The sequence below is a fragment of the Python bivittatus genome, unplaced genomic scaffold (assembly GCF_059951505.1).
Source record: "Python bivittatus isolate LINGU-HERP-01145 unplaced genomic scaffold, Pbiv_v1 ctg000810_np1212, whole genome shotgun sequence".
NCBI lineage: Eukaryota > Metazoa > Chordata > Lepidosauria > Squamata > Pythonidae > Python > Python bivittatus.
Genome location: NW_028277111.1, coordinates 727949 through 745146, shown reverse-complemented (window position 1 = coordinate 745146; position 17198 = coordinate 727949). Strand labels below are relative to the sequence as shown.

At 45.5% G+C, this 17198-nt stretch overlaps 1 protein-coding gene across 2 annotated transcripts; it reads right to left on the bottom strand.

The window, feature by feature from the left end:
- Nucleotides 1-5647: 5647 nt before the first annotated feature.
- Nucleotides 5648-13423, bottom strand: LOC148213901 (uncharacterized). 2 transcript variants are annotated; one of them, XM_088129381.1, is made up of 6 exons: nucleotides 12534-13423; nucleotides 11318-12060; nucleotides 10436-10535; nucleotides 9709-9791; nucleotides 9040-9166; nucleotides 5648-7680 (listed from the first exon to the last, which is right to left on the bottom strand). In XM_088129381.1, exons 1-6 carry the CDS (start codon nucleotides 13096-13098, stop codon nucleotides 6470-6472), a joined length of 2829 nt encoding a protein of 942 aa, XP_087985507.1. In that variant the 5' UTR covers nucleotides 13099-13423; the 3' UTR covers nucleotides 5648-6469. The 2 variants fall into 2 exon arrangements, with proteins under 2 accessions (XP_087985507.1, XP_087985509.1); XM_088129383.1 differs by having other exon boundaries at nucleotides 12987-13420.
- Between the last annotated feature and the right edge of the window lie 3775 nt (nucleotides 13424-17198).

Below are 17198 nucleotides of genomic sequence, written 5' to 3'. Positions count from 1 at the left end.
GGGGGCGCCGAGGTGCGCGAGGGGGGACGGTTTCCCGCACGAAGGGCGAACCGCAAAGCAGAACCACCAGAAACAGAACAACGCGCGAAAGGAAACAGACGCCAAACGCATTCGCGGCCGACGCCCGGAGCGCAGGAGACGAACCGACCGCTTCCCCTGCCCGTTGCGCTTGTCTCCCGGCCGTGCAAGAAAACTCCTTGCGAGAGGAGGGCGCGGAGAGCGCTCCGCAGCCAAGGCGCTCGGTGAGGATTCGACGCAGCGAGAAACCGAAGGAGTTGCGCGGCGGAAGGAGCGGGGCCGCCGGCGTTCACCTTCGCCTCCTCGGGGGCCGCCGCGTTAAACTCTCCCCCCCCCAGCAGGTAAACCTCAGAGACGCTGAACGAATAACGGAGAGCGAAGAGGATCCGCAGCCCGGTCGCTGCCGGCAGGAGAGCTCGTCGGGACGGCGCTCCGGGCCTCCGACTTTCTCGGGGCTCGGGCAAAACGAAGGGGCTCGCCCCCTCCTTCCCCGCCCCTGCCCCTGCCCCTGCCCCACGGGAAGCCGGAGAGAGAAGAGAGACAGGGTCGCATCGGAGCCGGCTTTTTTATAGGAACTGGGAGACGCTGAAACCCCCCAGCGCTTGAGAAACGAAAACGTTTCACCGCTTTCGTGCATCAAAACGGCAAGGCTTACTGGGGAATTCTGGGAGTCGAAGTCCACCCCTCTTCAAGTTGCCAAGGTTGAGAGACCCTGAAGAAAGAGACTCCAGAAGAAACACTGGGACCCGGCTTTACTGAAATAGGCAATAGTAGCACAGTCTTGAAAGCTGGACAGAGTCTGCCCTCCCTCCCTCCTATTCCGAGGGAATGAGTCTTCAAAGCATCCTTTCTTTGGGTTTTGTACCATTTCTGTGTATTTTCTCCAAGGGCATCTTTCTGGCTCTCTACACCGCCCTTTTGTCAGAAACTGCAAGTTTTAAGTCACAGGCCATGAATTGCAGCATCAAGCATGTTATGAATTCATCACAAATTGGTCAACCATTACTCATACAGGGTGCAAACATCCTATTTTTAAATGAGGGAATTCAAGTTTCTGGGTGCAAATTCCAAGACTGGGGCTAGCGGCAGCTCTTTGGAATAGGCCAGGTCAGGAAACAGAGTCCCCAAGACAAGCTGGACCTCAACTTTATTGAACTAGGCCAGGGTTCCCCAGAGTGATCAGTATGGGACTATCCAAGGGGTTGATAAATGGCTGGAGGTCAAAAGGGGGGGTCAGTAAATGTCTGGGGGTCAATAGGTGGTTGATAAATGATAGATCAAGTGGGGTCAATTCATCTTTTGGGGTCACTGTAGAGCTCCATGCCAGTCCCTAGTCTTGAAAGTGAGGGGACTAGCGGTGAGATAGTGTGACCCAAGGTTGGATGGTCAGCCACCAGTGAGAGAAGCCTTGGGTTGTCACTCAATGTTTATTGTAATAAATGTTTGGGGGTTGATGAACGATCTGAAACATCATGAAGGGATGAGCTGAAGAGTTTGGAGACCCCTGATCTAGGCTATAATGACAGAATCTTGAAAGCCTGACAATGTTTTCTCTCCCTCTTTTATCAAAGAGAGAAGGTGGGGGTCAAGATTTTGGTGTTTCCTCTGATCCTGAAGTGGAGAAATCTCTAGGACAGTTCCTCAACCTTGGGAACTTTAAGACATGTGGACTTCAACTCTGGCTGGCTGAGGAACTCTGGGAGTTGAAGTCCACACATCTTAAAGTTCCCAAGGTTGAGAAACACTGCTCTAGGAGATACTTAAAACCTGGAATGGAGAGGAAAAGAGAAGACCAGCACATCTTCAGCTCAGCTCTCTTTTGGCAGGCTTTCTGACCTGTCTCATGCATGGAAGAAGGACCTATGCAAAGAAATCCTTGTCAGAGGTCAATTCTGAATAAACTGAAAAGTCAACAAAAAGTAGAAGAGAAAGTTAGCCAGGTATTCAATGTTCAGAAGTAATCAAAACTTGTTTCACTATTACTATTATTATATACAACATGAAATCACAGCTGCCAGTTCTTTAGCTGGGGTTGGCCTTCATTCACATCAAGTTCTTCTCAAGAACGTAGGATGTTGTCATGTATCGGCGTAGTGTATGCGTGGATCCAAGCAGCGTGGCCTTTTGTATCTGACAGATGGAAATTTTGTCAATGCAGATATTTTCTAAATGTCATCCAAGGGTTTTTGGTGTGGCACCCAGTGTGCCAATAACCCCTGGGACCACCATGGCTGGTTTATTCCATAATCTTTCAACTTCAGTTTTCAAATCTTGATACTTTATGATCGTCTCCAATTCTTTGTCTTCTATTCTACTATCCCCTGGTATTGCCACATCAATTATCCACACTTTCTTCTTTTCAACCAGTTAAATCTGGTGTGTTATGCCCCACGACTTTTATCAGTTTGTATTGGGCAATCCCACAATATTTTAACCTGCTCATTTTTTATGACTTTTTCAACTATATGTTCCCACCAATTTTTCATTACTGGCAAATGATAATTTTTACAGATGTTATTATTTGATTTTTATCCCCCCTTTTTGGTTAATATAGATCTAAATACAGGTAGTCCTTGTTTAGTGACCACAATTGGGACCTGGAACTTGGTTAAGCGAAGTGGCCACTAAGTGAAACTGCAACTATGCCGACGATCTGACTTCAGCTTTCCTTTGCTTTACTGACCTGCATAGGTCGTAAATGCAAGGATTGCTCATAAAGTTACTTTTTCATCACTGTCATAACTGCAAATGGTCGCTGTACAAGGCAGTCACTAAACAAGGACTAACTGTAATAGGTGAGCTATTCTAGATCTATATGTTTTACTCAGTATTCCTGATTCAACTGCCTTTCCCCATCTGCTACACGTTTGAAGATTTTAGACTCAAGTCTTCCTCTGTCTACAAAAATCAAAAATGGACCAAGCATTGAAGGTATGCTTGCCTGAATGTGATGGCCAGGCATTTTCCAGCATTCAGCACTTTTTGTAGCTTTGCACCAGGAATAGAAATGGGGTGTTTACACTGAAGAAACTGATCAGAAAAGGCTTTGAGGAACCAAAGATGCCTCTGAGTGTGCTTATTATGGAAGAGAGTTCACATAAATAAATAACGCATTAAAGCAAGTGCCACCAGTGAACACCGGAACACCCTTCAGGTCTTGGAGGGGTGGCAGATGTTTCTCCTGCAGCAACTTGGGAACAACAGGAATTGCAAATGTTGTCTTTAGAAGAAAACATTCATCAAATAGTGAATTTAGTGATTTTGGCAAAATCTGGGTTTAATTGTATCAGTGGCTTACACTTTTCAAGATGCCTCTCTTGCTGGTTTTACTACCCCAGTTAATTTTCTTGCCATATAAGGTAGTGTTTCTCAACCTTGGCAACTTGAAGGTGTGTGGACTTCAACTCCCAGAATTCCCCACCAGCCATGGAGTTGAAGTCCACACATCTTAAAGTTGCCAAGGTTGAGAAACACTGATGTAAGTTATTGCTTTACTTTCTCCTTTTGCTGAGTGTTATGCTTTTTGCATGGCTGCGCAAAGACCTTTAGACCTCTGATTCTTTTCTGACCAAGGCTCCAGAAGATAGAAGAACCACCATCCATTTATCAGAGATTTTCTGAGCAGGTGTGAAGCAGTGAGGAAGTGATAAAATTGCCTGTTATGCAGAACCTGATGCATCTTCAAAGAGATGCTGGCTGGGACGTGATCTGAAGACGATTAGAAACGGAGTCCTTCTCCTGGTCAACTCAGAAATTTCTCCTGATTTACTTGGATCCATTTCTAATGGTTATATTGGGCTGAGTACAAATGTTTATGTTAGATACAGGATCAGGGAGCCCACGTGAAAGAGAAGTTGAAAATGTTTGGGCAGAAAGCAATTAGCCAAGAAGATCTTGTATTGAACATACTTGGAATGGAAGGAGGGATTCGTAAATGACTTTTATATTTTTATCATGATTGTTTATATATGTGTTGTTTGTATCTGATTGCTGTACTTCGTGAGATGGGTGGCCATATCAATCTGATTAATAAATAAATAAATAATAAATAAATAAAAAGGGACAGAAATAAACCCAAATTCAGTTTGCCCAGGGTGCTCCACTTGGTTGTAGAAATAATCAATTTTGTGGGTTTGCCCACAGCACAATTAATCATAAACTACTTAAACTACATAAAAAATCTAACCAACATTTTGCATGCTATGTGAATGTAGTCACTGGGCGTTTGACTGGCTTCGCTGAATATGTTCTGTGAACCCAGCTATAGAAAAAGATTATAGCTGATGCTTAAAGAAAAAAATTGAGTGGATGTAATTAATTTAACAAAGGCAATGTTAGTATTTTCTGTGAAAAAACTCCCATTTAAACTTGTTATGTAAATAAAAGGTGGCATTAGCCCAATGGAGTTAAACTCATTTATTGCCTTGTAAATAAATCTATTCACCTGAACAGTAATTCTGTAATTTGATTTAATCCCTCCACCCCATACACTCACAAAACCATCTTACCAAGAGGACAACAGATGCAGCTACTTGAGGAGATCAAGAACAGTTAAAAGTGACAATAACATTTACACAGCAGCCTCATACTCCAGCCCAAGGTGTCCTAGGCTGCACCAAATTAGGTTTAATATTATAATAATCCAGGCAGAACTTCCTTTAGAGATAAAAGAACCATCATGGAATGCGGGCATCTGTGGGTTCAAATTCTACAGGAAGGACAAGGAATGATTGGACACTTCAATAAGGCAGATTCAGTCAACAGTCCTAATTAGGAACAATTCTAGACACCAAAAAGTCACCTGGTACAGGGAACGTGTTCACCCTCCTCTGAAAAGCTTCTGGGAGAGAATTAAATTGGATATGCAAAAAAGAAAACCTAAGGGGAGCACAAGTCTTGGTAAACAAAGTGCTTGTGTGTACATATCCTATCCTGCATCACTTGTACCCCATGGAACCATGGAAAAATGGAATTCTGTTTCAACCAGTGAGCGGAAATAAAATTTGTCATGTTCCATTTTTATCTGCCCACTCACCAACCAGCGCATAAAAAGGAAGAACCATTGTCCCCAGCTGGAGGAGGCTGCAGCTTTATGAACCATCTTAAAGAACCATTCACGGTCAACACGATGAAGGTATTAAACCAATTCTGTCCATGAACCAGGTGCTCCAGTTCAACAATTCCTAGGAAAACATTAAAGCATAATTTTTCTGTGTCATTTAGAAGCTCTGTAGGTGACAGTTCCTACCCAGGGTTCATAGGAGGCAAAAGCTTTGTAGACGTCAGATCAAGGCTCAATGATAGGCTGTCATGAGAGGCCACGTGGCTTACCCACCAATCATTTATGTACTTGTACTGGTTTGTTAGATTAATATTTCCTATGGCCTTCAAGAACATCAAGGTGAAGAAATAATAAGGAATACTGTAGCAAGAAGTCAAAAGAGTTTCTCATCAGAGAGTAAGCATGAAAATGCTTCAGCGTGAACACAGGAGAAATGAAACATAAGATGGCAAAACTCACTCACTTTCTCACACATACTATCTCACACCAAGGGATCTACAGGTTTTGATGGACGCCGTGATGAAATGTTTGACCCAGTTTTCTGGCTGTAGTGAAAGAGGCAAGCGCTGGGGGAACAAAACGTTTTTAATTTCTGTTCATTTGGAAAAATGCTGGCCACAGAGACTTCTCTACAGTTCCTGTTGCAACCATGCTGCTACATGTCATTCTTATTTGATTTTTTTCTCTCAGTATTACAGTATGGATCCCCCCCCCCCAATCCATTATTCCCAAACCCTAGGCCTTGGAATGTGCTGTTCCTGCATGGATTCTCAAATTAGCATCCTCCACTTAAAACTCTTCTCATTCACGTACGGGGTGCTACGGATTCCCTTATTGAAATTTTGCCCTTGTGCCATGCGGGTGCACCCCCAGGCTGAGAACACTTGTATCATCTCTCTTAAGTCTGGACTGTCTGATGGCTCTTCAGAATTGCTATCTGGTTGAAGACTTTACCTCAATGAGAACTTTCATACAGAACAAAGAGTCAGGAATAGCGTTTTGGCCATCAAATCTAAACCCACTTATGTGCAGGAATCCCTATCAAAACACCCATGAGAAATGTCTTTCCAGACTCTGCTTGAACACCTCCTGTGAAAGGGAGTCCAGCACCTCTCTGGATAACTGGTCCAACCTCTCAAGCGTTCTTATGATGGATGAATGGTTTGAAGTATTTCCTGGCATTTAACTGGAATCTATCCTTCTTACCTTCATTCTCCTACTTTACACTCTGGAATGAAAGGGAATGAGTCATCATGACTATTGCCAAGAGGTTTTCCTTACAAGTATAAGGAAGTGGAGATCTTTAATGGTTCTTCATGTCATCTCCTAGACATTGCTTATTGAGAACATCTGTAAGGTGTCCCACAAGTAGTTTTTTTTTATGTTTCTTCAGAATTCTTGCCCTGTAGACGTCTTCCCCACATTGATAACATTTATATGGTCACTTTCTAGTATGAATTCTTGTATGATATTAAGGTTCTCTCTAGCATGGATTCTTTGATGTCTTTTCAAATTTCCTCTCTCATTGAAGCATTTCTGACAGTGAGAACATTTGTAAGGTTTCTCTCCTGTGTGAATTCGCTGATGCTTCTTCAAAGTTCCCAACCGATTGAAACCTTTCCCACACTGAGAACATTTGTAGGGTCTTTCTCCAGTATGAGTTCTTTGATGCCTCTTCAGGATACCTGCCAGGCTGAAACATTTTCCACATTGAGAACATGTGTATGGTCTTTCTCCAGTATGAGTTCTTAGATGTCTTTTCAGAATTCCTGTCTCTCTGAAGCATTTCCCACACTGAGAACATTTGTAGGTCTCACCAGTATGAATCCTCTGATGCATCTTCAAACAGTTGGTGTGACTGAAGCATTTCCCACACTGAGAACATTTGTAGGGTCTCTCCCCAGTATGAATTCTTTGGTGAGTCTTCAGATTTCCTGACTGATTGAAACACTTTCCACACTGAGAACATTTGTACGGTTTCTCCCCGGTGTGAATTTTCTGATGTTGCTTCCAGTATTTTGCCTTGTTGAAGCCCTTCCCACAGTGAGAACATTCATACCATTCCTCTTCAGGATTACACACCGGAAATCTGCTTAGTGAGTTTATGTTAGTAAAGGGTTTCCCATATTCAGGAGAATTACTGTGTGTTTCTCCAAGATGGTTCAAATTATTCCCTGTCCCATTCTCAGGGATTTCAAACCTGTTCTCAGTTATGAAGTTTTTCTCCTCTTGATTCACATTTGAAGTATGCTGGTAGCTGTCCTCAAACCTCTGAGGACATCGATCCAACTTCTCTGTAGAAGGTATTGTATTCCGCTCCACTCTGTAGTGGTAACTTCTGTCATACTGGGAAAACACGGGCATTTTATCCTCCTTGGACATAGTGGCCTTTTCAGGAATAGCAGCAAGAGTAAATTCCTGTTGAAGTGAAGCCTGTTGGTTCTCACACCCCTCTCTTGACTTGTAACCTTCTTCTTCCATTTCTACTTTTATTGGCAGTTTCCCAGGGCTAAGCTGTAGATCTGTCCTGCGGGGTAACCCTGGTTCATTTCCTCTCTGCTCAGGATTCTCCACTTTGATCTCAGTTTCCATTCTGCTCTCTACAGAGGAAGAGAAAGAAATGTTAACCACAGCCAGATCACTGAATTCCAAGATGTTTCTAATCTCCTTTTGAATGGCTCTTCCTTCCAATGCATTGCTGTCTCTAACATATCTTTTTGTCTCAATCCTCATATTAAAGTCCTTCCTTAACAGAAGGCACAAATGCTACATTACAGAACATGTCAGTCTTTTGAGGCAGACCAGGTCAAGATAACAGACCAGAAGATATACTGGAACCCAACTTTACTGATCTAGGTCAGTGTTTCTCAACCCTGGGAACTTTAAGATGTGTGGACTTCAACTCCCAGAATTCCCCAGCCAGCCATGCTGGCTGGGGAATTCTGGGAGTTGAAGTCCACATGTCTTAAAGTTGATAAGGTTGAGAAGCACTGATCTAGGCTATAATAATAGACTCTTGAAAGCCTGGCTGTATTTCCCCTTCCTTCCTTCTTATACGAAAGAGCATCAAGGCAGGATGATCTTGAGTTTCTTCCTCACCCCTCCCTGTGATTCTGAACTAAGCTGATGTTTTTGTGATGGCTGCCACATACTTTCTTCCAGGCTATCTCCATTCTCCTCTGTACATACGCTGAGCCACTCTGTCAATAAATTTGCTAATACAAATACAGTGGTACCTCAGTTCATGAACTTAATTCGTTCCGCGACTCTGTTCGCGACCAAAATTGGCCGCGACCCGAAGCAAATTTTCCCATAAGGTTCAATGTAATTACGGTTAATCCGTTCTGGCGTGGAGGACAGGGAGGCGGTTATTGCTTGGAGGGAGAGTCCCCCTCCCTACGACCACGTGTCACGGGCGGAAAAATGGCCGCGGACCACGTGTAATGGGCGGGAAAATGGCCGCGGACCGTGTCACGGGAGGGAAAATGGCCACGGATCCTGTTCGTCACCCGATCCGGCGTTCGCGAACGGAGGCAAAATTTTGCGACCGGACCTGTTAGTGAACCGAATTGTTCATGAACAGAAGCGTTCGTGACCCGAGGTACCACTGTATTCATTTCAAGCAAGGATGGAAAAGATTTTTGAGCATTTACTGAGAACTCTTTATACCGCTACATTCCCATGTGCCTCCTCAACACGTTCATCTTTCAGTCAAAATGACTGAAAACAAGGTGTCTCTTGCCTCTTTGGAGTTAAGTAAAGGGACAATGTGAAGACTTTCTGATTATCTACTCTTTCCTGTTCTTCCAAAATGCACATGTTCCAGACTGAATGCCCCAATTTACTCTTCTTTGGAGGTAAGGAAATGGAGATAAGGAAATGGATAGGCTAAACTTTGCTCCTTTGGCTGAATAGGCTAAACTTTAAACTATTTGGCTGAATGGCAGAGCCCCCCTTACTTAAAGAGTCAACATTTCGGTGCTCCGCCTGGAGAACTTCCCACGCCATCCTTTTAGGGACAGGCTGGATCAGCTTCCACTCAGCTGCCTGCAAGCAAACATCTTTTTCCTTTAGGTCCATGACTTCCTGTAAAGAGTAAGAGACAGCCTACTGCAGTAGAAAGAGGTGTAAAGAACATCTTTACCCTCACTGTAAAATCCAGAACTATTAATAGTACAATAATTCCTTTACTGATCAATGTTTATTATAACAAGGATGGAACGGGTCCTCTATATCAACAATGTTTCTCAAGGTGGGGGACACATCCCTTATTTTAGTGCAAAATGCAAACTGCTTCTGGCAAAGCTAAGTTACAAACTTTGGTAGCAGTTCTATGTATCCTTGGCAGCACATACTGTTTGAATTCTTCCTCTCACAGTATATATAACACATACTGGGCTCAGTATCCGAAGGGGAGTTTTCAGTAGGTCTCCAGGGATCAACTGGAAATCAACTCCCAATTAACAAAACTAACAGTGAAAAAACTGGAATTTTAGCTAAAAATAAAATAGATCATATACTGTTTAATCCAAAGGGAGCAGGAGGACAGGCAGCAAAGAATAGGTCTTGATGCTGAATACCCCCAAACTGGTACAGAGCAAACTGTCTTACAAGGTTGACACACGCACCTCTCTCAAAGCAGTTTGGGCCACCCCAAATCTTTCGGAAGGAAGCAATGAGCTGGGGTGGCTTGGGGATTTGACTCCATGCCCTGCAGGTGAGAACCAAGACATTACAATGAGCATGTGCTTAACCCTTCCCACTCAAGTGACTGGACCCATAGCTGCACACAAGACCCATCATTTTTAGAGTTGGGAACAAGGGTGAATTTTTGCAGAAGGAATTTTGAGATTGGTGGGGAAATGCCTCTCTGGCAACCCACTTTTGTCCCAACGTTAGACATTGCTGGGTGATTTCCCTTTCTTACGTTTTCCTCTTTCATTCCCATCTAATTCCTTTTCGTGGTGGACAAGAGGTCGTCCTGCCTATATAGGGCGGGCCTGGAAGGTTTGACAGAGATAGAATTGCTTTGATCGAGGAATTCTGCTCTTGCCAAGCTTATTGCAAGGTTCTTACAGAAAACACTGATCAAATCAGGAGAAAAATATTTAAAGCGAGTGGTTTCTGCTCCAAATCATGTTCCTGCTAAACTGTATCTTATAGCCAGATTTTTATGGCAAACAGTAACTCCTTCAGAATTCAGCTGCTCCAGATTCGGTGATCCACGTAACATATTGCATTTATCCAAATTCCCTCTTCCAGGAAACTGATCAAGGAAAGGCAATCTGGCCTCAGTTTAAGCATCCCATAAATGCAGAAGGGGCTCGGCATTTGCTCCTTCCAGAAAGTACTAACCCAGCATACTGATCTCCACTTCAACATCTTCTCTCTTCACAGCCTCTAAGGGCTCCTTTTCTGCACATTCAAAATTGGTCAGTTCTTCATTTTGTGGCCCCTGAAACATGAAAAACAGCCCTACTCAGAACAATTTGATTCATTTTGCCATAAATAGGAATCTTGGGGTCTGGTTGCCTGGTTCTCATAAAGATTACTGAAGGTTATTCAATGAAGTTACATAATACTGTGCAGAGTTCTAACCCGCTCACAGTTCCTGGATTCGCCCTGCAGGAAATGCGGTACCATACCAGTGAATCATCTCCCTGTAATGAAGCTCTCAAAATTAACACTGCTGTGCACAAGATAAAAAAATTAAAAGATCAGCATGAGACTTTATAAGGTTGTTTCAGCATTAGTGGTTAAATGAGAATAAAATCAGTTTTCCGCCAGTCAGTAAATAGTAACACCATGTTTAGGCTCTGAACTTAAGCAGGGGTCAGTCCGGTTAGTACTTGGACAGGATAACAGGAATTCCTAGGAGAAGAGATCACGCAGATCACTGGCTAAGAAAACCTTGTGGATATTTCTGTATGTGTACTAAAAGTGATGTAATTGTGCTAAATTAAATAAGAAAAAGAAAGCATGAATATATCAGAGTCTTAACTTCACACGAAATAATAACAGTAATTACTTCAAATGAGGGGAAAGGAAAAAGGACTTGGAAAGTTACAATGTAAACAGAACTTCAGGAATGTTGACAGTAGTGTTTAAAATTCTTGTAATCACCAGAAGTCAAAACAGGGTGAACTACATCATTGTCTTTTAGTGCTGTAGGTGTTTCTAGCACCCAAATCCATCCTCTGTCATGTAAACGCTGAGATTTATATCCTCACACCCTACCTGAGATGCTTCTGACTTGGTCCCTTGTTGGTTCCTCAGGAAGTCCTCCACCAGGGCCACCGCCTGAGAACAGGTGTCCGGCCTCCTTGGTTGAACCCAGCTCTGGAGCTTCGGAGGAAGGCTGGCCAGGAATTGCTCCAGGATCAAGAGTTCCAAGATCTGCTCCTTGGTGTGTCTCTCCGGCTTCAGCCACTGGTGGCAAAGCTCCTGGATTTGCCTGTAAAACTTCCAAGGATCTTCCACCTCCTGGCAGCAGAACTGCCGGAAACGTTGACGCTGTGCCTCCATTTTCACAGCTTCCCCTTTCAAGATGGCGGCCTTCACCTTCCCATAGTTGTCCCGGTCTCTGATTTCCAGCTTTTGGAAGGCCTCTTCAGCTTCCCCGCTCAGGGACGGCAGGAGACAGGCCACCCACTGCTCTCTGGGCCACCGACAGGCTTGGGCCACCTGCTCGAAGGAGGCCAGGAAGGCCTTGGGGTCTTCCCAGGGAGAAGCCTCCGACATCTTCAGCTTCCCCTCTCCTGGGTGAACGGGTTGCAGCGTCTTGAGGAACTGCCGCCACTGCGTTTCCCAGCGCTCTTCCATCCCAACAAATGGGTCCCTCTTGCTCCTCTCAAATGCTCCCCATCCTGCTGGCTCCGATGTTGAGGTGCAAAACTCAACTCCTCCTCGTCTCTCGTTTAATTCTGAAGCTACCGTTTTGTTCGCTGTCGGTGCTTTGCCTCCCGACGACCTTCGTAAATCTAAAGTTGAGACCATTTGCAAATTAGATCACTTTCACTAAAACATCCTAGGGAGATGCAGCATTTCAGGTCCTATCATACTTTGAAATTAAGAATTAATAAAAATGAGAAAGAGCAGATATCTGCAGTCCCTTCTTCTCTCCCTGTTGTCTAAGTTAAGCTTAGGTTAAGTTAAGCTAAGTTAAGGTCTTCTTTTTGACCCATTCCCCTTCTATCTGAAAGAAGTCCCGCCAGTGAGCTGACAAACCCCGTCCAGTTAGACCATAAAGTGTCACTGATGGAAAGACTACAGAGGAAAATTCAAAGGGGGCCTTAAAAACATTCAGCACTTTAAAGGCTACACTATCTTCTTGCCTTTGCGAATCAAACCGGACTTCCTTTGACACGTGAAATCAGACGGATTCACTGCAGAGCCACTGAGGAAGGTAACAACAACGTTATTACGAGATTAAAGCCCAGCTCCTCCGCTGCACCTTGATTCGGGCCGGCGGCGAGGCCAGCCTCTCCCTCTCCTCTGCCCGAAGAGCCGGGCGGGCGAAGGCTGCGCTGCCAGCCGGGCACCCGCGCCCTCGCCGGCGCCCGCCCACCGGACCACCCGCCGGACGGACGGACGGACGGACCGGAGGAGGGGAGGCCGCCCCTTCCCCCGCTGGCCCCGGGCCCCGTCCTCCCCTCCCCTCCCCGGCCCGGCCCGGCCTGCACCGCTGCGCGGGGGGGCGAGCGAGGCGCCCCGGCTGCGCGGACGACCCGGGACGGGGCCGGCGGGAGGCGCGCGGGCCGCCCAGCGGGAGAGGGAGGCGCAGGCGGAGGCCTCCGGCCACGCTCCGCAGGCGCCGCCGCCGCCGCCGCCGCCGCCCCCGTCCCCGCGCAGGAGGCTGGGCGAGGCTGCGCTGGGGCCGCCCCCGCGAAGCAGCCCCGGCGCGTACCGGCAGCGGCGGCGGCGGGGCCCGCGCGGCTCCTCCTCTGCTCCCCGGCGCCGTCCGGCGGGCGCGCGAGCGCGGGACGCCCCTCGGGACTGGCGGCGGCAGCTGCGCCCATCAATCCCCGCCTCGCCTCGCCTCGCCTCGCCTGCCTGGACGCGCCGCCGCCGCCGCCGCCGCATCGGCGGAAGGAGCCCGCGGGCGCCCCCTCCCGCCCGGCCGCGGCCCTGCTTGCCCCCCGGCGGGCTCGCGGGCCGGGCGGCGGCGGCGGCGGCGGCGGGGCTGCTGCGGGGCGCCGGGGTCGCGGGGAGCTGGAGAGGGATTTCCTGGTGGCCTCCCACCCAGTCAGCGAGCAGGGCCCCCCCGCTGAGCTGTTGTCGAGGTCAGCCGCGGCCCTCTGCTGCAAGAGGCCGCCTGGCGTTGTGGGTCTCTGGGTGGTGGGTAATAGAGACCTGGGTTTTGGGCAGGCCGGATGGCCCACATAGGGACTTTCAGGTCTAATGCTCAGATTGCAGACAATCTTCTGCAGGGGCTGCATAACAGAATGGGTAGAAGGTAGCATCGATGTGGGGAAATGCCCCTGAAACATCACTTAGGGGCTATATTGAAACCGAAGGCTTGCATTCTCTAAATATCCTTCTCCAGATGCTTTGAGAAGGTGGAGATAGAGAGAGGGTGGACTTCAACTTGGGAGGCACCGAGGAGGACCATCCTGGCCTGTTCCTCTTGATCGTGGTTGGAACCAGAGTCCTGATCTGCTTACTCAGAGTGGCCGTGTTGAAATGGACCCCAGGAGAAAATCTGCCAGGACGTGTTTGAATGGAAAACACTGATCCTGAGTTTGTGGGGAAAATATTTTTGACTTTCCAAATGGAAATGTGCTGGAAACAGGGCAGGAGCACACAAGATGATCGGAGAGTTGGAAAACACCACTATGACAGGCATTGGGAGGGAGTCCCCATCAGTGATCCTCTATTATGACTAGAATTTTTGGGGAGTGAGTAACTTGTAGGACCGAATGATGCAAGAGACAGAAAAAAAAAAATTTGTGCAATGGAAAGAAAGGTCCATCTCCCATCCACCCAAGCCTCCTCGCATGGTAGGCCTGTGGACCTTGGATTTAAATGCTGACGTAGGTGGCCATTTTGTTATCCCGAAGAAATCTCTAGGAGGTATTTAACATCTGAGAGGAGGGGAGAGAAAACTAGCCAACTTTGTGGTGAAGGGAAGACTCCAGCCTCCTTGGGAGCAAGCCACAGCAGCAGAGTGAGAGTGCTTGCAGACTCTGTGCCCGCTAAGCAGAAAAGGTGCTCTGAAGGAAGAAGACGGGCATTGGAGAAAGTGGAGGGAGATGATAATGAAGCTTGCAGGGAAAGCACCTGTAGGGTTACCCTGATCAAGCCTGGATAAACCAACTCTTCCACCCTGCTACACAACTTAGGTTGGACTCAACTCATTGTCTACATAGAGGAGGAAGCTGGCTCCTCCCTCTGAAAGCTCTTGCTCAAAGGGAAGAAAGGGTCCAGAGCAGTGTTCCTCAACCTTGGCTACTTTAAGATGTCTGGACTTCAACTCCCAGAATTCTGTTCATGCTGGCTAGGGAATTCTGGGAATTCTGGGAGTTGAAGTCCAGACATCTTAAAGTAGCCAAGGTTGAGGAACACTGGGCTAGAGACTTCTCACGTAAGGAGTTGCCTGTATACTTTCAGCTGAGGCTGGAAGACGTATTGAGACTGTTGGTGGAAGAACAGAAGAACAAGCCTCAACCTGCTACTGCCAAATCTGTTGACTTCCTTGGTTATATATTTTATTTTGAACATGACTATGAGTTTTTGGTTTGGGTTGCTGAGGCTCCAAGGAGTCTGTTTATGTTTTCAGTACCTGTTCCTGAATGCTCAAGGGACTGAGAAGAAGAAACATCAGCAGGTTCTCTACATCTTGGAGAATCCAGGGTTTGCTTTCTGTTACAGGTAGTCCCTGCTTAACGACCATTCGTTTAGAGACCGTTTGAAGTTACAGTGGTGCTGAAAAAAGTGACTTACGACCGGTCCTCGCATTTATGACTATCGCAGTGCCCCTGCAGTCACGTGATTGCAATCTGGGCGCTTGGCAACCAGCTTGCACTTATGACGGTTGCAGCATCAAAGGGTCATGTGATTGCCATTTGCGACCTTCCTGGCTGGCTTCTGGCAAGCAAAATCAATTAACGACATGATTCACTTAACGACTGCTGCAAAAAATGTCATAAAATCAGGTGCAGTCACTGCACCACTTAATAATGAATTTTACAGTCCGTATTATGGTTGTTAAGCAAGGGCTACCTGTACTTCCTAGTCAGCTCCCTACCTCTCTGTCTACAAATGTCTCTGCTCCAAACCAAACATGCTTTCCTTTAGCAGGATAAGCAGCAAAGCTTTCTGATCTGTCTTATGCATGGAAGGACTGATGCAAAGAACTCCTTAACAGAGACCAATTCTGAATAAAGACCAACTGAATGGTCAGAAGAGAGTAGAGGAGAAAGTTGCATGATTTTCAAAAATAACCAAGTCTCGTTTCACAGATTTGATCTACAAAGATCTGAATACAGTAGTAGCTAAGCTATTCTACTTTACTCAGTATTTCTGATTCAACAGACTCTTCCCATCTGCTACAAATGCTTGAAGATTTAAACTTCCTCTCTGCAGAAATAAAAATAAAATAAAAAAATCAATTGAGCATTGAAGGCAAAAAACTTGGAGGCACAAAGGATACCTTTCACCTTCAATAAAGCATTAAACCAAGATGAACGTAGAATATCCTTCAAATTTTGGAGAGCAGGCAACATTTTTCCTGGACCAACTTGTGAACAACAGGAATCCCCAAAGGTAGTTTTTAAAAGTAAAAGTCTCCCAAATAGTTAACTGAATTTAGTAATTTTGGCACAACTTGAAGCTGATTGGATCTGTCAGAACCCTTTTCTGGCGGCCCCAGCTGCATCATCCTAACTCTGCCTTCCTTAGCAGATGATCTCCCTGCTCCAAGCAAGTCCCGATTCTGTCTTTTTTAGGGTGGGCGGTGACTTGTTGCCCTATAAAGCATCAGCTTCTCCTTTGTTCCTGTCCTATACCAAGAAAAATGCTAGAGTTCCAATCTGTCATTCAACACGCTTGCTAAATTCAAAGGAATCTGCTTAGAAAATGTATTGCTTTGCTAAACCTCAAAGTGGCAGGACTTCCATCATTTGATTGGCTCGATAATCTTCAAAAATTGCCAAAATTGTCCGACGGTTTAGACTTTTGCAGAGTGTCCATTTTAAAAAGGCGAGACTTTCAGCCAGTCTTAAATTATTTAGAATAACAAAATGTATTTATTATTTAGGACAGTGTTTCTCAACCTTGGCTGCTTGAAGATATGTGGACTTCAACTCCCAGAATTCCCCTGCCAGCCATAGCTTCAGAGAATAACAAAATGTATTTATTTAGGATAGTGTTTCTCAACCTTGGCTGCTTGAAGATATGTGGACTTCAACTCCCAGAATTCCCCAGCCAGCCATAGCTTCAGAGAATTCTCCACATATAAAATCAATGCCCATGCTGGCTGGGGAATTCTGGGAGTTGAAGTCCACACATCTTCAAGTGGCCAAGGCTGAGAAATGCTGCTCTAATGGTTGGTTCATCCACCAATTGCCACCAATGGTTGGTTCATCCACCTCCTAGAAAAATAGGAATAGTCCTCCTTGCATTAAATATTTTGTGGTCATTTTTGGACATTGATTTTATATCTGGAGAGTTCTCTGAAGCTATGGGTTGTTTTCATCAATTTAACTTTATCGCCCCCTGTGGTTAATACTACATCATCTGCATAACATTTCAGCATATTCCTTTCCACTGATTTGGAGACCAGGTATTTGTCCATCACCTTGAACCTGTCTGCCAATATTTTTAAAGCAATGATAAATAATAAGGAAGTTGCTTTTACTTATTTGGTGGGAAGTGTATCGTATATGCTTTTTATATATGCTTTCAACCGAGTCTTTAAAATCTTCTCCAGGATTTATTTTATTTATGTATTAAATTTGTAAATTTGTATTTAGTAAATAAATAGAAACGGCCACTCTAAATGGTCAAAGGCTTCTTCTGCTTCTAGAAAAATTAACACAGCTTTCTTTTTTTAATATTTTAAATTCATTAATATTTAATTAATGTCTTCTATTACATTAATTATAAACCTACTGTTATC

Coding starts and splice junctions, on each gene's coding strand:
- LOC148213901 (XM_088129381.1), bottom strand. CDS start 13,098: ATGGGCGCAGCTGCCGCCGCCAGTCCCGAGGGGCGTCCCGCGCTCGCG. Junction 12,061..12,533: donor CGCCGCCGGCCCGAATCAAG/GTGCAGCGGAGG, acceptor TCTCAACTTTAG/ATTTACGAAGGTCGTCGGGA. Junction 9,792..10,435: donor AGTGGAGATCAGTATGCTGG/GTTAGTACTTTC, acceptor TCTCACCTGCAG/GGCATGGAGTCAAATCCCCA.